Genomic DNA, 19,716 nt, shown 5'->3' on the forward strand with positions numbered 1-19,716 from the left:
AGAGGGGATTGGAAGGGTAACAGAAGAAAACTGAGTTTTGATAGAATGTTTGACACCCCAGGATACTTGAGTAGCAGCTTGACTCTCTGCCAAAGTGAATAAATAGATCTTAAGAGTTATTTGTGCCAGGTTGGTGTCAGGTTCTTGTTATTTAAGTTTTATGTGGCATCTTTTCTTCTAAGAGACATGCAGTTGACAAGGGCTTCGTTCTTGAATACGCTACAGAACTAAGCCTCACACTTGGCTTAGTGTAAGCAACACGCTTGGGTCACTGAGGTGTCTGGGCTGTACCACTTCAGACTGCAGGCGGTTGGCGGGGGCTCACTTTATAGAATGTGAAGAACTAGCCTTTCAGGAACATTGAGGTTCCTGTCCTGTGACCTTAGAGCAGAGGTGCAGAATCTCAGGCCCGGGGGCCAAATCTGGCCTTCCTGGGGTCCCAACTTGGCTCTCCAGAGTTTCCCAGTTGGCCATGTCCCTTTCCCTCAACCACTGATCATTTGGTGGCTCCCCAGCATTTGTGTAATGCCTCCCCTAAGGTTGCAATGCCTCTCCTAAGGCTTAGTTACTGGCAGAAAGAGCTTTAAGTTAAAATAGGCTGGTATTTTTAGTATTGTGGTTTCCTTGTGCTTTTGGCCCCATCCTCTTTTGCCTTCTACCCCACCCACCGCTGGAATGCGGCCCTTGAAAGCATCTCCAAAATGGAATTTGGCCCTAGGGCTGAAAGCGGTTCTGCACCCCCTCCTAGATTTTCCAGCAAACATGTGGTTAATTGTAATGGATGGAGGTAAATCTCACCCCCAGCTCTCTCCCACCCCCTGTAGTTATTTGACGAGGACAGAGATTTCGGTTCTCTGTGAATTAATGCAGATTCACAGGTCAACTGATATGCTGATGCACAAGCAACCTGACTGCTCTGCCAGAGGAGCACCTGTGTATCTGTTTTAGTTGTAGTGTTTTTAAGTCACCGCCATGGTACGATCCACTCTCTAAATCCATCCTTCATGTGACTCTGGGCTTGTCATTGTTTCCCAGCCTCAGTTTCCTCTCTGTATTCTTTGAATAGTAAGGAAAAGAATAAAGGTCACCAGGCACTTTCAGTTTGCCATGTTCTGTATAAATTGGTGGTAGCTGGAGTGGTAAAAGTAGTCCTTGCAAGGCGCTTTTACTTTTGTTTCTGTGCTTCAGAAGGTCCTCAAAGACATTTTTAAGGGGGAAAATTCTGTAAAGCATGGAATAAATTACCCCTTTCCTTGCCAAGGCATAAGGCAGGGATAAAGAATGTGACAAGAAGTATATTGTAAAGGGACCCCATCTGCATCCTTAAGAGAGACTCTGTTAACGCATATGACAAGGGCATTGTGGTGAGCCCGTGGTCTATGATGGAGGTGTTCTTTGGACTATCCATTTATGACCTGATTGGCCTCAGGAATGCGAAATCTCAGACCATGACATTCCTAAGGGCTGGCTGGAAGAGTGACGGGGATTACTCTGTAGGACAGTCTTCCCCAAACTGGCACCCTCCAGATGTGTTGGACTATAATTTCCATAATCCCCCAGCCAGCTGCTGTAGGGTTAGTGCAGTAACAGTTATCTAGGCAGTCCACAGAGAAAAAATCTCCCACTTTAAGTCTTAACAACTGTTAAAAGAGGCAGCTTTGGTTGGACCTTCTCTGTCCGAGTTCTGAGGATGTCACAGGTATATTCGGCTGATGCTATGTGTTGAGAAAAATAGCACGTGTGTTTGTCTAACAAAGGACTTAGTCTTTCTGAAGAACTTGAGTTGTACAACTGGTTTGGTGGCTTTCAAATTGCCTAAGAACAACAGAGTTGAGCATGTGACCACTATCTTTGGTGAAAGTATTGCATTTCAGGTGACCTGAAATCATAGGATTGGATCCAGATTTAGTCACATTTAGAGCAGACCCACTGAAATCAATAGGACTTAAGTTATTTGCAACTAACTAAAGCCCCATTGATTTCAGTGAGTCTAAGTATGAATAAATCTTGATCCCACCCTCTGCCTTTGGTGTTTGTTCTCTGTGGACTTGTTCACACACTCACTAAGTAATACCTTGGGTACAGTCATTAAAGAAAGAATATACAGTACCAATAGGATCATAGTACTTGATCTACAAACTCCAAACCTCAGTTCTATTGTCTTCCGCTTTTTGTATGCATCTTCCCTTGCTACTCTGTCAACATCCCCACGCTTCACTTTTTCCATCTCCTCCTCCCCACCTCCATTTTCCTCTTCTGTACTCATATTTGGCAACAGCTCAGGATTCTTGCTCATGGAGATGGGGAGCTTCTTCTCTTTTTCAGAATTAGTTCTTCCTTAATTATGTTACATGTAATAAATGAAGTGTTTCAAATACATATAGTACAAATTTGCTTAAAGGGGAAGGCACCTAGATTAGTTTATTTGAGAAGAACCACATAGGTATATGGATTTTCAATGTTTAGCATGAGAAACAGCAGGCAATTTGTATTAGAAGATGTATACACATTGTGTGTGTGTGTTTTCTATAAATATCTGCTTTCTTTTGATCATGAATATATCTGCAATGCTCTTGTATCTGGCCAAATGCAAGGAGGTGCCAAGTGTCATGTTCAAAATTCTAGCCTCCCATTGAAGAAGGAATTGCAGACACGGAGACACTTTGAAGGTAATTGAGAGTCAGTTGAGATTTCCAGTTTGCTCTTGTTAAAGCTCAGCACTGGAATCTTTCTCTTACAAATGTACTGTTGAAATAAGTAATAGCCATTAGTTAAAACCCACTGTATGGAAGGGAAAATAACTGGTTGAAAAGCCAGGGAGTTGTGGTACTGGTTTTGGTTTCACTTTTGCCTTTTTACTTTGCCTGCTTTAGTTGTAACAAGAAGATGCCTTCTAATGTTAAGTAAAGGTCCTGTTTAATGCTCGCAGTTGTTTCTGTCTCCAGTGTGGTTGGACAAAGCATACTCTGAAACGCGTACACCCTGCCAAGGAAAGAAATGTAAATGCACCCATGTTGTACCTCCCAGCTGGCATACCGAAGGTCCCACAGACAGTGACTCCTGCTTTTCCTTTGTGGAAAGAACTTTGCTTCACATTCTGCCATTTTTCTATAAGACCTGCATGGGGGGTGGGGGTGTTATATTACTGCCTCATGTGGCATTTTGCCTTTTCCGGAAGCAAATCTTGGCATTTGCAGAAGGGCAGCAGCATGTCTCTTCCAGTCTGTTAGGGTTCCCAGGAGCCCTTGTCGCTCTAACACCATATGTTCAAAATTGAGTTAGAGTCTCCAGCTCATGAGCTTGGCTTTGAAATTATTAGCTCTGGAATTATAATATACTTGAGATTCTGTGTATTTTCTGCTTTCTGAACCATTCTGGTCCTGTTGTACATTTACACACATGTAAAGAGAGAGAATAGTTTTGGGACTTGGAATCTTTTCCCCTTTAGCTTCCCTTTACTCTCCAAGAAGACAGTGTAATGAAATGGTCCAGAACTCCATTCCTGCATAACATTTGCTGGAAGAAAGCAGTACAACAGGCTTGTTGTGGGGTAGCTGCCAGCCCTCTGTGACTTTCCCCCTTTAGGAACATGAGTGACTACATCAGAAAGGGGGGCAATCCCAGGAACTGCTGAATTAAGCAGTGGAGGCTGCAGCAGCGGCAGCCATATTGTGATGGGCTCTGTGCAGCATGTGCCAAAGTTTGCTCACAGTATACCTGTAAACACACAATCAGAGTCAGGCAAAATAAAAGTGACTTCTGAAAATGTCATCAAAAGTATTGGATAAGAGTTCTGCTCCTCAGCAATTGTTCGATCATGCCAGTATAAACAGAAGGGTTTTCAGCTGCCTTCTAAAGGCTCGTAAGGACCAGCTTGGAAGGAAGAGCTGTGACTGCAGAGGCAGTGGCTCCCCTGAGAGAGGCCCATAGGTCATTCTTGTCTGCCTGATTTCCTGGCTGGAATCAACACTAACCCTAGCCCTTTTATTGCAGTGCCATATGTTCTTCCAGTCCTTACCGTCTGACACTGCCGGCCCGGCCTTGTCTTTTCCAACCCAACCTAGTCTTGATCTTCCTTCATCCAGCTTTGTTTGCTTACTTATTCACCCAGCCCTGCCTGCTGCTTGATTGCTGCAAAGATCACACGGTAGCCTAGGTGCATAAAACTACCTCTGGTGGGTTCACTTAGCACAGGCAGAATCATCATATGAATGAAGGCAACTGAGACATTTCTTGCAAGATAACTACCACCTCACTGGAGTGTGTGAATAGGCCCTTAGACTGTAAGGTTGCTTTCCAATGGTGATGGTTTAATCAGGGCAGTTGCCAATTGACTTGGCAGCGACGTTGGCAGAGCCAGGCACCATTGCAGCTTCAAGCCTACTTTATGGCATCTTTCCCTAATGCCTTATTGGATGTCTACATAGCACTGTGGGCAGAATGCTGTTGGCACAGGATACACATGCTTCACAGCTCCTCTTTGACTAGGAATTAACTACTTTGCAGGGGAGGCTCTCAGCTTAGTGGGCATGAATCCTGTCACTTCTGCCTTGGGTAAAACTCCCAGCATACAATTAGTCGTCAGTAAAACGTTAAGTAATAATATAAGACCATAAAGTGTTTAACAGCCCACCCATGCCCTGGGAGGCCTGAAAGGAGGGAAGGAATGCAAGTTCTGTAAAATGCCCTTGCTAGTTAGCTGGAGGCCATGTTGCGCACTGCTGCTGGAGACCAAGTGAGTAACTATTTGCAGTCCTGGCTGGATCAGAATGAGGTGGTAGAGTGGGCTGTATTACTTCATGCTGCAGATGGGATATGTGAGGCCTTGCCCCAGTTCGGGGGGAGCTATAGCCTCCGAGTATGATTTGGAGTCAGAAGGGGACTCCGCGGAATCAGGCCCAGCCATAGGACTCCAGGAGCCTGAGAAGTCAGTTCTAGCAGGCCTCCCACTGGCTTGCCAGCCGGGAGTGGGGGAGACCCAGGCGGCTGAGATGGCCTGTCTGTCTCCACAGCCGGGAGACCTGACCTTGATGGTGGGCCCTGCTTCTCGACCACAGGAGCCTTCCATGGCAACAGGCCAGCAGGAGGAGGTCTCTCTGGGAGAGGGTGGTTCGGGGTGTCTCCTTTACTGCGTTGTCAACTAAAGAGGGCAGAGCAGAGGTGTCCTGTGAGACACATCCATCGCCTAAAAGGCAGGTTTCCCTGCCAGGATCGAATGTCCATAACTGATCTTTAGTGGCCACTCCCCTGTATTTGAGCCAGAGCCTTTAGCAGTAGAGTTTGCCAGAAACTGTTTGTTTGTTTATATACTGCCCAATAGTCGAAGCCTTCTGGGTGGTTCACAACACCTGGATGACCTGCAAAGCTTACCTACGTTGTATTAGACTCACTGAAATTATTCACATTTATTCTGCCAGCTTGATCCGGTGTTGATTGGGGTTGTGTTTTGGTGCTCATGAACTGAACCTGGTCTGAGTCTTCTGTTGTGAACTGTTATCTGTATATCTTTACTGGGGCTGCAGAATTAGGGCAATGAAAAGTTATAGTGTGAATTGGGCCTCATCTCGGGGAGGTCAGGCCCCACAGGATATTAAATTTTGAATGCTCCCCTATATTAAAAAGCAAAATAAAAAAATGTCCCTGCAAGTAGACCACTAGAGCATTGGAGAACAACCTCCAGCCCACAGGCCTAATTTGGCCCACAGAGGGTTAGGCATCCATGCAGGACCTTCCCTAAGCCCTGCTGCCTGGCCTGGAGGCTTGGGAAGGAGGCGGGGGAGAGGAATCCCCATGTTATCTCCAATCTCTGATTGGAGATGACCACGGGATTCCCCTTCATGCTGCTTGCCCCCCCAGTATGAGCCCTCCGATAAGAGATTGAAGATAACATAGGGATTCCACAGACTTGGATGAGGCTTGCAGGACTGGCTCCTGCAAGCTCTGGCTGTGTCCCTTTCTTCTCTGCTTCGACTCCCATTACTAAAGAAGTGCTTTAGCTCGGCGGTCTCCCTGCCCTACTTGTTTCCTACTTGTAGAGGATTTTGTTTGTGTAGGAGAGCATTCAAAAACATCTCCCAGCTGCAGTCCAGCGAGCTCTGGGAACCTGTTGAAGGGCGGGGTATAAATCAAATAAATAAATAAAGTCCATTCTCCCACCTTGTTCCCATCTCATCTTGCTGCATATGTAGATTTGATCTTGTATAGTACTTGTAGAAGATCTCTGCTTTTGGCCCGGAGATGTAGATCATATATGTTTTTTTCCCCACCATTAAGTCCCCCTCCCCAGCTATAAATCAAAGCTGTGAATCGTTCTGAGATTGCTGATGTGGTAACGAAGCCTAATTTTTGCATTTCCTTCAGTGTGCCTCATCGCGCTAACTGCTCTCGCTTTTCATAACACCAGCTGAAATCCGCATCTGAGCCTTCCAGTTATCACCTTGTTGGGAGCCATATATTATTCAGCATGTAATGAGTTTAGCAATCCGCTCAGTGAACTGATAATGTAATCTTATCTTTTTGCTTTAAAGGACAAAAAGAGTTATTCCTGCCCTGTGTGTGAGAAATCATTTTCTGAAGACCGACTTATAAAATCGCACATAAAGACAAACCACCCAGGTAAGATAAGCTGCGCTAATGGTTTTTAATGAAGTGTAATGGCGGAGGCATGGCCCAGGTTAAATAATAGACTGGAGTTGTGTCTGCTGCTTATCATCATCATCATCATCATGATGTGGAAGACAGGTAGAAAAACCCAGGGTGGCCAGCTTGTTAAGTGGTCCAGCTACTTTGCCATTCATAGTTTTCTGACATGCAGAAACCAAGGGGGCAAAAACATTTTCCCTTGGCACAGAGATGAAGTGATAGGGTGAAGGGGATTGTCTCAAACCAGGGCACCCAGGGGCCTTACCTCTTGTGTCACCAGTGATATGGCACTTCTTCAAGCCTGGCTGGCTAAATGTTGCAGCGCAAGGTTGCCATCTAGGCGGCAGTCATTGTCAGCTGGCCCCACAGTCTAATCCTGGCTTCCTAAGCCTATCAAGCCCTGGTCTCAGGTCTGGCCCATCACCCTGACCATTTCATAGCTACAAGTAGCAGCAGCAGCAGCAAACTCCTGCAGCCTGCCTCATCTTACCTCACCTATTTTCCATATGCTCAGCCCCAGCCACATCTTTGCCTCTGGCCCTTTGTCTGTGTTCCAGCCTCGCCATTGCCTGTTTGGACCCTGCCCTTGTCTCTGACACCCAACAACCAAGACAGACCCCTGCTGAGGCCTGACATCTGGCTAATCCAGGGCCTTCATATTGCCTGCCAGGAAAAGGTGCTGATGCTGCACACCTCTATTCCTTGTTGTGCCTGAAGAGAGCTTTGAGGTCTGAGTGCATACAATCCACAGTCAGCCCATGAAGTTCCCAGTTCAAGTCCTGAAGCCCTTGGAATGCATGCTTTATGTCATATCCCTTATATAGAATACTCTGAGCATATGCATCTTTTAAAAGACACGTGATTAGGTTGATTATTACACATAGTTGGGACTGAACAATCTAGTCTTTTAATTATTTCTAGCGATTTTAACATCACATCTGGATTTTTGTGCCTTTTGCTGTTGTTAACAAGCTGTCTGCTTGGATATTTCCGACTCCTCTGGAAATCCCGGCTGAAACCTTAAACAAATGTTATGCGTCTCTCTGAGAGTATTGAAGCTCATAAATATTTGGTTAGCGAAGCTGCCCTGTTAGGTATTGGCCACCTGAGAATGCTTCCTGCCGGAAAAACAGTTTCTGTACCAATGGCACAACCAGACTCTAATTTGTCATTAAAACAGTAAGTTGCCGTGGAAGTTCACAGCACACAAAAGCAATGGCCTGTGCTGGAAAAGCCATAAATTAATGAGACTATTTCCTTAGACTGTAAAATCTCACCTAAGGGAAAAAAGCATACAAAAGGAAAGCTACTTAAAATACACAACAAGGAAGAATTTAAATATTCTATGTTTTATTTATTCTTGCCATGTGTTCCCTGAAGTTTAGAGCTTGGTTTTTTCTTTTCTTTTTCTGATGTGCCTCTTCCTTTCCCTCCCACCTGACCCCCAGAAGTTTCTATGAACACCATCTCTGAGATTGTTGGCAGGAGGGTTCAGCTAAAAGGGCTAATTGGAAAGCGAGCAGTGAAATGCCCCTATTGCAACTTTTATTTCATGAAGAATGGATCAGACCTGCAGCGTCACATTTGGGCCCATGAAGGTAACTGTGGCGTAGCTAGAGCCTGTCTTTTTAAAACTGCAATCATTTGCTGGCACATGAACACTCCAGTTAGGGCTAAACTTGATGAAGGGTGTGTTTTATGTTACAAATTTGTTTTTGTTCTGTTCTGTTTACTAGCAGCCATTGGTGTTTGCCGGGGGGGGGGGGGGTCCAGATTCAGGATCTTGGTGTGCAGCTGCTGTTTTGGATAGGAGGGCAGCTGTCAGATGAGGAAAAGGCTTAATTCTCCCTCCCCCCAATGCACAGTGGTCCTGATCCTGATTAAATACCCCACAGCTACTTTTAAAAAACAAACAGATACATAAAACATGTATCTGCTTCATTACATAAATGTAATGTATCATTACATAAAATGCAATGATGTGTTTTCTTATTATTTAGCCGACCCTCTATTACCACACTGGTGCACTCTGACTATTTTCTAGGACAGCTAGAGACTTGCAGTTCTGGCTACTCGCTCTGACAGACCGACTCTTTGGGAGCTTGGAAAGGGCTGCTTCTGCCTCTGCACTTCTCTACCCATGCATGCTAGTCAGTATTCCAGCCTTAGCAGGCGGTTCTCATATGCATGAAGTTCCCTTGATTTCTTAACACAATGGGCACTTCTGGAAGGAGGGCTCCTAGCGGTAAGAATCAAAAGAATCATTCTGCAGCTATTCTGTTTTTTCTTAACAGACTTTTTTCTGGAACAAAAAAAGATGGAAGAAGCAATGGGAAAAAACAGGCAGGCTACAAAATGATCACAACATCATCTGGACCCCAGGAAAATTCCATGAATGATAATCACAATAATCACAATAAAAGCCTAATCTGGAATCACCTGATGACAGGCAACTGTGAATTGACCCTACTGAAAATTATCCTATCTGATTAATGGGGGGAACAATTCCATGTACCCTAGACAGCATCTGGGGGACCTAGGATTTTTCGGTTTCTGGACTCCACGGTCAGAACCAGGGCTCCGACCTCAGAGCCCAGAAACCACACTCCCTCCGGCACCCCCTCACAGCTGGTGCAGTTCTCTCCACACCGGCTATGTCTCCACACTTGGAAGCAGAGTGTGGAGACAGGGAAAAGGGGGTGGTTCTGGGGGAGGGGAGAAGACTGTGGAAGCTGCGTTATGCAGCTTCCTATGTGCCTTGCGGTCTCCCGTTCCGCTCCTGCTCCAAAGCTCCCTGGCTGGACAGGCAAAATTGCCTGTCTAGCCAGAAATGCAGGATGGGCGGAGCACGGAGGTGAGGATCGCCACCATGCTCTGACCGCCCTGCACTGGATAGTCATCAGCCTCTGAGTTCGGAGGCTGATGACTGCCTCCATAGGATTGTGCCCAAACGGTGGCAGCAGTTATCTAAGTTAGTTCTGTGATGGGCCATCATTTGATGTTACAGTCATCAAGTACTGAATGCGTATGTGTGATCTTTCCCTTTATCTAGGGGGAAATAGTTATGTCTTAGCTAGTACAGGGAAGAGTTTTACAGCATCAAAGAACTGATGGGGCGGGGGGGAGAGGAACACACACAATTTGGCATTTGCAATCTAAGCTCACTTACCTGGAAATAAGTTTAATTGAATATACTTCCACATGATATGTTTAGCAGCAGCATTAACCAGATTGTTTTTTAACATACCATGTTTACCTTTGGTAAATGTAGATGTTACCATTGTGGTGAATACTGTGTTCGTATCAGTTTAACACATGCTGTAGTTAAACATATAGCTTGAAGGTCTGTGCTGTCCTTTGTAAAAAGATAGCACAGACCCCCCTGGCATAGGACTTGCAGTTTATTCCCTGCAGCTAAGTTTATTTATTGCATTTCTTACTTATTGTTTCTGTGACTTGATAAAAGACATGCAGTATATTTCCCCCTTCCCTTTGTTGCTTTATAACTCTGAAAGCAGAGCGTGACACAAGTCAGCCTGTGGAAGTCTCCTCCAGTATCTTATTTTGGAATTAAAGCAAAGTTTATGGAAATCATTAGCTTGTGGCTCATCTAGTTCAAAAATGCTTGTTTGTGATTTTCTGCCTCAGCAGATAACTCAAGAGTTCTTCAGTAATTAATATTTGAACCCCTTTTGTTTATGAATTAATGAATCACAGTTAGTCCAGTGAGTGTTCTCTATGCACAGAAAGCTAAATTAAATTATTACTGTCATCTAAACAAAGGCTGCCGTTTTCAGTTCTGGATATTGACAAATCTCCAAACATTCTCGGCACAAAAAAATGTAACAGCGCTGCTGTTATCTAGCCGCACTGTCTATTTATCTATCATAAGATTGCCATCGGTGTACATGGCACTGCACAGAGTGCAAGAGGGCAAGCCCCTGCCTGGTGTGCTTGCAATCTATAATATCGCATAGGGAGGCAACGGAGGAAGGAAAGGCATGGCTAAACAGGGAAAGAATATGCATTGTTTCAGGGCCAAACTAGACATGGCATTTGTCACAATGGGCAGTATCCAGTGGTGCCCTTGCATGGGCGGTCCAGGCCCGCTGGCCCCACACATGTGGCCCCTACTGCTGGCAGCCACGATATAGTGCTTCTGGGGGCTGCGCGCGCACCAGGGCTGGTGGGCCTGGGCTGCCCATGCAAGGGCACCATTAGATCCAACCCATAGTTCACACTTTCATTTTCAATTAAATAGCCAACATGGACCCCCTAAGCCAGATCAGGACTGTGGCTTGTGGGCAGGGACTTTAACTCTTTGCCTCCCCCCCCCGCCTCAGTCCAAATCCCCCCTGGACATGCTATTCACAATGGAAGGAAAGTGGGCCTGTCTGCAAAGTAAGAGGTTTAAAAATGTTTCTCTCTTCAGCTCCCACCATACACTTCCCGCATATGAAAGTGACTTTTGGGGGACGAAGCAGTTCTAGAACGTCTACTGTACCAAAACTAGCTGTTCCTCCTGCCCCAACAAAGTTTATGACTAGCCGTAGTCATAAACAAAACCTTCTTCGTTCATTTTTGTTCTGCTTTCTATAGGCGTCAAGCCATTCAAATGTTCTCTCTGTGAATACGCCACTCGCAGCAAAAGCAACCTGAAAGCTCACATGAACCGCCACAGCACCGAGAAGACCCACCTGTGCGATATGTGTGGGAAAAAGTTCAAGTCAAAAGGCACGCTGAAGAGCCACAAACTCCTCCACACCGCTGATGGTAAGTAGCTCCATCAGGTCTGAAATTTCGGTTGGGACGCTAAATAATGCCCTAAGGGAGGCATGTGATTGGAAAAGGATTTTCCGTGTGACCAGTGAGCTTGCTTAGCACTTATTCAGATGATACTTCCCATATGGGGAGACCACCAAAAAACACTTCTGGTGATTCCATGTTTTGGGACACGATGTTTGCAGTGTACTTACCTCTCACCTCATTGTGCGGAAAATCTCCACTGTAGACCAGCAACTGCTTGGAAAGTGTGGCCAGGATGCAATGATGAACCATGTAGTTGGGCTGGCCTGGGTGCAAATCCCAGTACACCTTGCCTTACACATGGAGTAATTAAATGGGCCCTTAGATGTCACAGAACCTGGGTCACTGCATGCTATGCACACCCTTGCCACCTCCTGCCCATGCAGAAATGGCACATTTTAAAAAACGGTGTTCTGGTACTATACTTTCTGCTTAAACGCCATTGCTAGGTATCATCTTGGCTGGTGTGTATGTGTGTGTTTTAAAGCTCTGTAACGATTTCCAAATATCCGTCATGGAAACTGTACATTTTAAAATGCATGTGCCATGTTTGATACCTAGTTTGAGTATATCAGCACAAGAAGGTAAGAGTTATCTTGCTGAATCAGACTAAAAGTTCACTTAGTCCAGTACTCTGTCTTCCAGTATTGACTGGCCAGCCTTTTTAATGGTTCAGAGGCCAATCTGCACACTCAGTGTGCACCTGTCATTACCTTCTCTATTCCTTACTTTACCCAGAATGCCATGGCTGTACAGAATCCAGGTGTCTGGGTTTATTGCTGTTCCTGTTACTAATGAAGCTTAAAGCCTGACTTTTTCCCTAGTTCAATTAGACAGAGAACATTTTAAACATCAAACGTTTTCTCTGCTCTGTTCTACAGAAACTGACGTCATTTATATATGCCGCTCCCAAATTTCGCTAACAACTTGGAATTTAGAGAAGGAAACACGCTTTATTGACAAGTTAGTGTAGATTTGCCTTTTCAACTTGCACTTTTGGGTTCCCTTTTAGGCTTGTGACAGCTATTTTTATAGGACTTCAAACACCATCTCTCTGTCCTGGTTATAAAGGAAGGGCAGGAGTAGAACAGATCTCTGTACAGGTTTAAATATGTCCTCATCATACTCTGTTTCTAACACAATTTTTAAAAAGCTGAGAAGGAAGAGAGAAGGTAAAGTAATTTAGCACTGAAGAAGAGGCAAAATGGATACTTTTAAGTATTGTAAACTGCTCTGCGGTCAGGGATTGGGCAGTGCAAAATCAAACAGATAAATAAATGATGGAGACCAGAATATTAAAAAGGGTAGTGTGGGAGGGAATGACTTGCAAGACTTAGACTGTTCAGAGTTATTAAAGTTGCAATCCTATGCATGTTTAGAGAAAAACGTCCTACAACTCCCAACATTCCCCAGCAAGCAGTGCTGGTTGGGGAATGCTGGGAGTGGTAGGATTTTTTTTCTGCCTAAACATACTTAGGATTGCACTCTAAATGACTTTGGGGGTGTTGTTGTTTACTCAGTCAAGATACAGAGGCTGTTACCCCAGTGCGTGTGTGATTTTATCCTGAGAATCTGAACTAACAACCCCAATGTACATAAACAAGGAATTCCAGAATATTTCAGCTCCACTCTGGCTTTGAATATCTTGGGGCCAAACTAGATGTGATGTAGGGAATCTGTGGTCAGGATCTCCCATGGTTGGTTTTAAAACTTTTAAAGTTTAAAGTAGCTGCTGGGGCAGGGAAGGGACAGATCAGGGAAGTGCTGTCAAGGGCTCCTTGGAGGCCTCTCTCAGTCTAATCCAGTAGCCAAGTCCAGACACAGACAAAGGGATTCTTTTCAAAGCTTTATTCCTCTTTTACAACTTAACAACTCTACTGTTAGCAACTAGATATTAGCAGCAGAGTACTTATGCCCTAAGTTGGAGCAGTTGGTCCCCGTTTGAAAGGGAATCACTGGCAGACCCTGAACTTATGGGCTAGGGAGAGTCCCTCCCCTTTTCCCTTGGATCGTCTGGGCGCAACCGTTGTTTGCGTGCCAACCGGGCACTACGCCTCCTTTCTGCGCCCTCCATTTGGCGCCGCTCCCTTCGTCGGCGTCGCGCATCCAGCAAGTCTGCTTCCCGCACTCTGTCACTCCCAGGACTGCTATCTAAGCTAGGAATGCCTGTGGGAGGAATCTCTGTCAGCTGTTGGCCCTGGGAAAGATGAGCGCGCTCCTCTCCCAGGAGCGGCTCCTCTTCCTCAGAATCAGAACTACTCAGAGATTCTATGGGCTCAGTGTCCACCCTGACAAGTGGTGCTGGGGAAGGGGGAGATTTAATCCTTTCCCCAGCACCGTACACTCTGCTCTGTATCTAAGGCCCTCCTCTAGGAGCCTCCTCCAAGGGAGGTTCAGAGGGTGGCAACAAGGGAGAGGGCCTTCTCAGTGGTGGCCCCCTATTTGTGGAGTAATCTTCCTGATGAGGCCTGTCTGGCATCAACATTGTCATCTTTGCAGTGCTAGGTTAAAATTGCCCTCTTCTTTCATGCATTTGGCAGCATATAAGGAGTCTCTTTGATTGTCTCCAGCTGATTGTTTTAAATTTGTTTTAGACTTACGTTGTTGTTTAATGTTTTTTAATTTTTGTGAACCGCCCAGAGAGCTTCAGCTATGGGCCAGTATAGAAATATAATAAATGAAATGAATTAAATGAATTTGCCCAATCTAAATTCCCCAGCCCCAAATTTGCTGTTTGACCTGGTGAAATTTTTCCCGACAGGGCAAATAGCAAATTGGGGAGCAGGGGTTGAATTAGATTGGGAAAATGTTGCACAGGAAGGATTAAACCATCCTATTCCCTGTTGCTTCTTCCCCAGCCCAATTCACCACCTCCCTCTGCGAAAGCTTTGAACTTAAAAACAAAAACCCGCGAGAGATTCTGATCATGGACTTCCCGTATCATGTCTATGTAACCCTTTAGATTATCCAAAGAAAAGCACCGTGACTTCTGAAACTGTGGGCTCAAAAGAGCGACACGTTTTCCTGGCCACTTCCATCTCCCAGTACATGCCTTGGACAGATAATCACATTTAGGTGATTTCGAAGGTTGCTATCCCAAGGCAACTGCGTATGCTTGAGAGAAATGGCTTATCATACGATCACCCTGTTTATTCCCCCCCCCACTCCACCCCCCACACTATTTTTCCTCTGTTTAATAGGACCCACCCTTTGTATCTGGTTGGCTTCTGTTTCAGGAAAGCAGTTCAAGTGCACAGTGTGCGATTATACCGCCGCCCAAAAGCCCCAGCTTCTACGGCACATGGAGCAGCACGCTTCGTTCAAGGTAAGGAGACTGCCGCTGGCCTTGCTTTGTGACAGGCTGTGTTGCTGAACAGCCGCTGAGGGTGCAGCGCATTGGCTGCTGTGCTGCCAGCGTCGTTGCAAACTGAGCCGAAGGCGGCACGACCAGGATTCAGTGGTCTCCAAGTCAAGGCAGAAATGGGCGCGGCGTGGTGAAGTATTCTGTGAGAACTATGCAGACCCAAGTAAGAACTTGCGTGCTTCCATTCTGGGTTGGAGGCGGTCTGTGCAATATTTTACTGTTGTCCACTTTTGTATTTTAAACAGACGTAAATGAGGTTAGAGACAGGAAACTAGGTAAGCCTAAGGCATTCTCAGGAGTCTGAAATCCAAACCAAGGTCTGCAGTGAAGAGAAAGAGAACCTAAAAGATGAACGTACGAAGCTGCCTTATATTGAGTCAGACGAGTATTGTTGTTAGACGCTCTGAGAGGCTTTCTGCCTGATGGAGTTAGATAATTGTTTTAAAAAATCGTATTGTCTGCACTGACTAGTAATGTGTCTTCAGGGTCTCAGATGTCTTTCACATTCACCAGCTGCCTGATCCTTTAACTGGAAAAGCCAGGGATTGAATCTCGGTCTAATGCATGCAAAGCATCTGAGCTGTAGTCCCTTCCAGTAGGGTAGAGGACAGGGAGAAGAGCTTAATGAAGGCAGGACTATAGAAGGGGGCAGATAGAAACAAGAAAGTTGTTTTATTTAGTATGTTAGTTCAAAGAATATCTATCTCACTTCCCTATCCGTGATAAATCAGAGCAGCTTACAAAATAGCAGTAGAACAATATAGAACAACATCCATACAACAACAAAAAAGCGGTACATAAAAACTGCAGCATCAGGAGCATCAACAGATCACATTCAACAGAACAGCAAAATGTCTGTTGAGATAAATAAGTCTTCACTTGCACTGCAAAAAGCAAACAACAATAGAGACAGGTAGATCTCTCCTAGGAGTGCATTCAGGAATCTGGGTGCCACTACAGAAAATACCCTGTCTGTTATGCCCACCAGCCGAATATCTGATGGCAGGGGGCAAAGAGCAGGGCCTCAGGAGTTGATCTCAGAACTGGGGCAGGGCCTCAGTTATGGTCTAAGGAGCAGTGTGTGGGTAGGGTTGTTGGCTAGCTTATAAGGCAGCGGCGAGAAATGCCGCACCTGGCAACATTTCCTCTTCTGTACAATAGTCAGAGTTGTAGGAGCCCAGTCCTTCTTGGACATGGTTACCCTGCCTGATGAAGGGAGAGAGAGGAATTTTAGAGAGGAGTAAGGGGATCAAATGACTGGATCTCCTGAGTGGAGTTGGGGAGAGAGAAAGAGAATATGGGGGTTCAGGAAGCCCAGAAACTTTCCTTCAATTCCCATAGTCAAGTGGGGAAAGCTACGGCCACTCACTAGGCTAGATGGTGTCTGCTTTAGCCCAGGCACCACAGGATGGAATTAAGAGCAGTTTATTCATTTACATTTTTAATTTGCTCTATACTCAAAGTCTTAAGACAGATAACACTGCAAAATAGAAACGCACTTTGCAGTCAGCCAAAAGTTTTATCATTATTAAGGAAGATGAAAAATTGGGTTTGTTCTTGCTTACAGTAAAATGTAATATTTGGTCTTTAAAGAAAACAGCGTATCATTCTGTCATGATTAATGAACAAACCACTGGGAACTTCTCCTGTTTTAACCCCACATAAAAGGAAATAACTTTAGTTTGAACATTCTGTTGTGTAACTCCCATTCGGAATTAGAGAAAGCACTAAAATGCATTCACACACAGACACACACACTGGTACTAACTGATGTGCATTGCTGTAATTTAAGTTACGTCGTATACTCATCTGGGACTAAGTCCCATTTAACTCAGTGGGGCTTACTTCTGAGTAGACATGTATAAGATTGCACTGTCATTAATCATACTAAATGTCAGACTATCAAAGGTTAAATACATATTAACATCAGCTGATAGATGTACTTGACTGTTCCAATAATTTACGATCACGAATTTTCAATAAAATGGTTGCATCTTCTTCCTTCCTTAGTTCTTACATAATATATTAATATTCATGTAATTTACTTTCTTATGTCTCTGTTGTTGGAAAACTTATCTTTCCCTCCAATACTTGGTAAAAAGAGTTCTAGCTACAGTTGTCAAGAATTGTTGTGTTATATATGGTATCAGTTATATACAGATTTTGAATACATCAGTAAGAATATTAAGGGTCAGGTGGTATTTTCTTTTTTATAATTCTGCTTATTGCTCTAAAGATATTAGATTAAGATCTTTTAGCAAATGAACAAAGTCATCATAAATGGGAACAAGTTTGTGTTTCGTATGTACATTCCAGCATAGAAAATTATAGATACTGTAATTTTGCATTGTTTTTGAAGCATTATAGTCCATCTGATCATTATACTGAATGCATACCATGACTGCCTGTACAGAATTTCTGTGGCTTTTAGTAAATGCACAGTTAATGGGTAAGATGAATTTCAGAGTCGTTTGAACTTATTATCAGCCCTGTGATGGTTGGTGCAGGGTTGAGAATGGAGGATTGTATTAGGCTGGGAAATGAGGCTTCTTGATGAAGGACAAGAAAGAGCAGCACATTGAGTGGCATGAGCTAACTTTGAATTGTTCGGTGTACAATGAAGTTGTCAGCTGGGAAGGTAAAATGAAAATACCTTCTTGAGGGTCACAAAGCCCTTACATAAATTTTAACCTCTGTGGTTCTGTTTATCACCTGTAATGACTCGAAGCCATTTTCTACAGCAGCCTTCCCCAATCTCCAGATGTTTAGGGGTTCAGTGGCCATCAGTCCCAGCCAGCATGGCCGGTGGTCAAGAATGCTGGGAATTGTAGTCCAAGACATCTGGAGGGTAGTAGGTTGGAGAAGGCTGTTCCACAATATGTGAGTGCTATAGCACATCTCTACTGTTCTTCTCCCAGCTTGTCTTGCCTACAAAACCCATCTTGGTTCTCGTCCCTCTGCTGGATTCTTCAGCTCCTTCTGGCAGTTCTTCCAACCATCCCATTCTTTCATTTTGGGTTCATTTGTGATCTCTTGCACATTTCCTTTTTTTTTTTTGGTGGTAGATTTGTTTCCCAGTTTTCAGACAGAGTCCCCAAAGCAGCTCACAAAATGTAACATTATAAGTAATAAATACATACTTCTATTTTTAAAAGCACATTAAACCCTTTTCTTTCATTTTATTTCAGTTATGATGCAGAAGCACATTCCTTGGAGTGGTGACTTTTTTTATGTACAAACATGTATCCTAAACTAGATGTCTGTACAATTTCAAAGTACATTCAGAGGGAAATAGGTGAGGAATGTTTCAGAGGGATGGAAAAGATCAGAAGGATTTATGGTTTATGACAATCATTAAGGCTGCATTCCTTTGCACACTGAACTTGGGAGTAAAACTCATTGAACTCACTGAGACCTGCTTCCAAGTAAACATGCAAAAAGATTGTGCTAGAAGTGAAAGAAACAGAACGTTTTGTACACAAACTCTCTCACAGTGGATTTTTCAGATCCACTAGAAAAAAAATGGGAACAATCCAAGTGGTTATTCAACCTGTTTAGGCTGTGAAGCCAGTTGGGATGCAGAGAGACTTCCCAGGAGCCATGCACAGGGGCTGGTAAGGAAGATACATTGGCTACTTGCTGTGTTAAATGCTGCATTGAGCAAAATGGCTTTGTGTGCTCAAAGTCTGTTGGATTCAGAGAGCTTGCATTGACTTTTGCCTTGGCATCCCCTTTATCTGTGTTGTCTGCTGCTTCTCCATAATTCATTCCCTACCTGTACATTTGTGAACAGAAATATTTCCCCAAATTCTACTGCAGAGGTCTCCAGTGCTCCTTTCTTCCAAAGGAGCCTGACCTAACAAAGGCTGTCCCCAAGTTTGTCAGGGCTCAGGAAAAGGAGCCTGAATCAATATAATATATCAGCCTTCCCCAATGTATTCTGTTGCTCTCAGAAAACGCTATGGGAAGGATCCAGCTGCATGCCACCTCTAGTGCTATCGATGTTGCGCTTGTGTAACCCAATGCTTGTGCAACATCCATAGCACTTGATAGAAACCCATCCCACTAGCAAGCGGTATTGATGTTGCACAAGCATTGGCTTTTCACAAGCGCAACATCAATAGTGCTAGTGGTAGTGCACCATCGGTTCCTTTCCTATTTCCTTTTATTTCATTCGTTGTCTTTGTACACCGCTCTTTCCTCTTGGTAGTCAGAATGCTGTGATAGCCCCACAACAAGCTTGCAAGGTTGTGTACGCTGAGCCAGTGACTCATCTAAAGCCACCCAGAGAGTTTCATTGCTGGGTGAAGACTTGAACCTGAGTTCCCCACATCTAAACCCAGCGCTACACCATACCAACAGTGTAAGCAGCTCTGTGAAATGTCTCTTGCTGTTGTCATAGTAAAGTTTTTAAATATAAAATCACTGGAGCATTTAAGGGTTGTGGCAGTTATTCAGAAATAGTCAAGCAGAGATATATGAGTAGTATCCAATGTTAGTCCTACTTAGAGGAGGCCCATTGAAATGAATCGGACTTGGGTTAGTCTAACTAAGTAGGACTAACATTGGATACTATCCATTGAGTCAAACACTGAAAGATGTTTTGATTTTTTAAATGTTCATAAAAAATTTCATCTAGGACTATTTGGTCCTGACCAAAGTCGTGTATTGTTTTCTGATGTGACCTGGTAAATATTTTATTTATGTAATGCATTTCTTTTTCATTTTTCAAGACTGCAGTCTTCCCAGGGGGAGCTTACAGTATAAAGCATACACTTCCATATTACTATAACAAGTTCATATAAAGTCATAAACCAGTTCTAAACAAATTTAAGAATGAACCAGTGAAAACAAGCCAGATCAAAACTTAAATAACCAACAAAATCAGCATATATAATAAAAGG

General features: G+C 44.2%; 1 protein-coding gene across 4 annotated transcripts in view; it reads left to right on the top strand.

Moving 5' to 3' along the window:
* Nucleotides 1-19,716, top strand: part of ZFAT (zinc finger and AT-hook domain containing) — a 109,010-nt gene that overhangs the window by 49,397 nt on the left and 39,897 nt on the right. For all 4 annotated transcript variants that reach the window (XM_084848746.1, XM_084848743.1, XM_084848744.1 and 1 more), the window contains exons 8-11: nt 6,528-6,615; nt 8,091-8,240; nt 11,242-11,415; nt 14,685-14,773. In XM_084848746.1, coding sequence (XP_084704872.1) covers nt 6,528-6,615; nt 8,091-8,240; nt 11,242-11,415; nt 14,685-14,773 — 501 coding nt within the window. The remainder of the gene's footprint in view (nt 1-6,527; nt 6,616-8,090; nt 8,241-11,241; nt 11,416-14,684; nt 14,774-19,716) is intronic.

This window comes from Heloderma suspectum, chromosome 4 (assembly GCF_057233095.1).
Source record: "Heloderma suspectum isolate Gila_16-S chromosome 4, 16-S_ref, whole genome shotgun sequence".
Lineage (NCBI taxonomy): Eukaryota > Metazoa > Chordata > Lepidosauria > Squamata > Helodermatidae > Heloderma > Heloderma suspectum.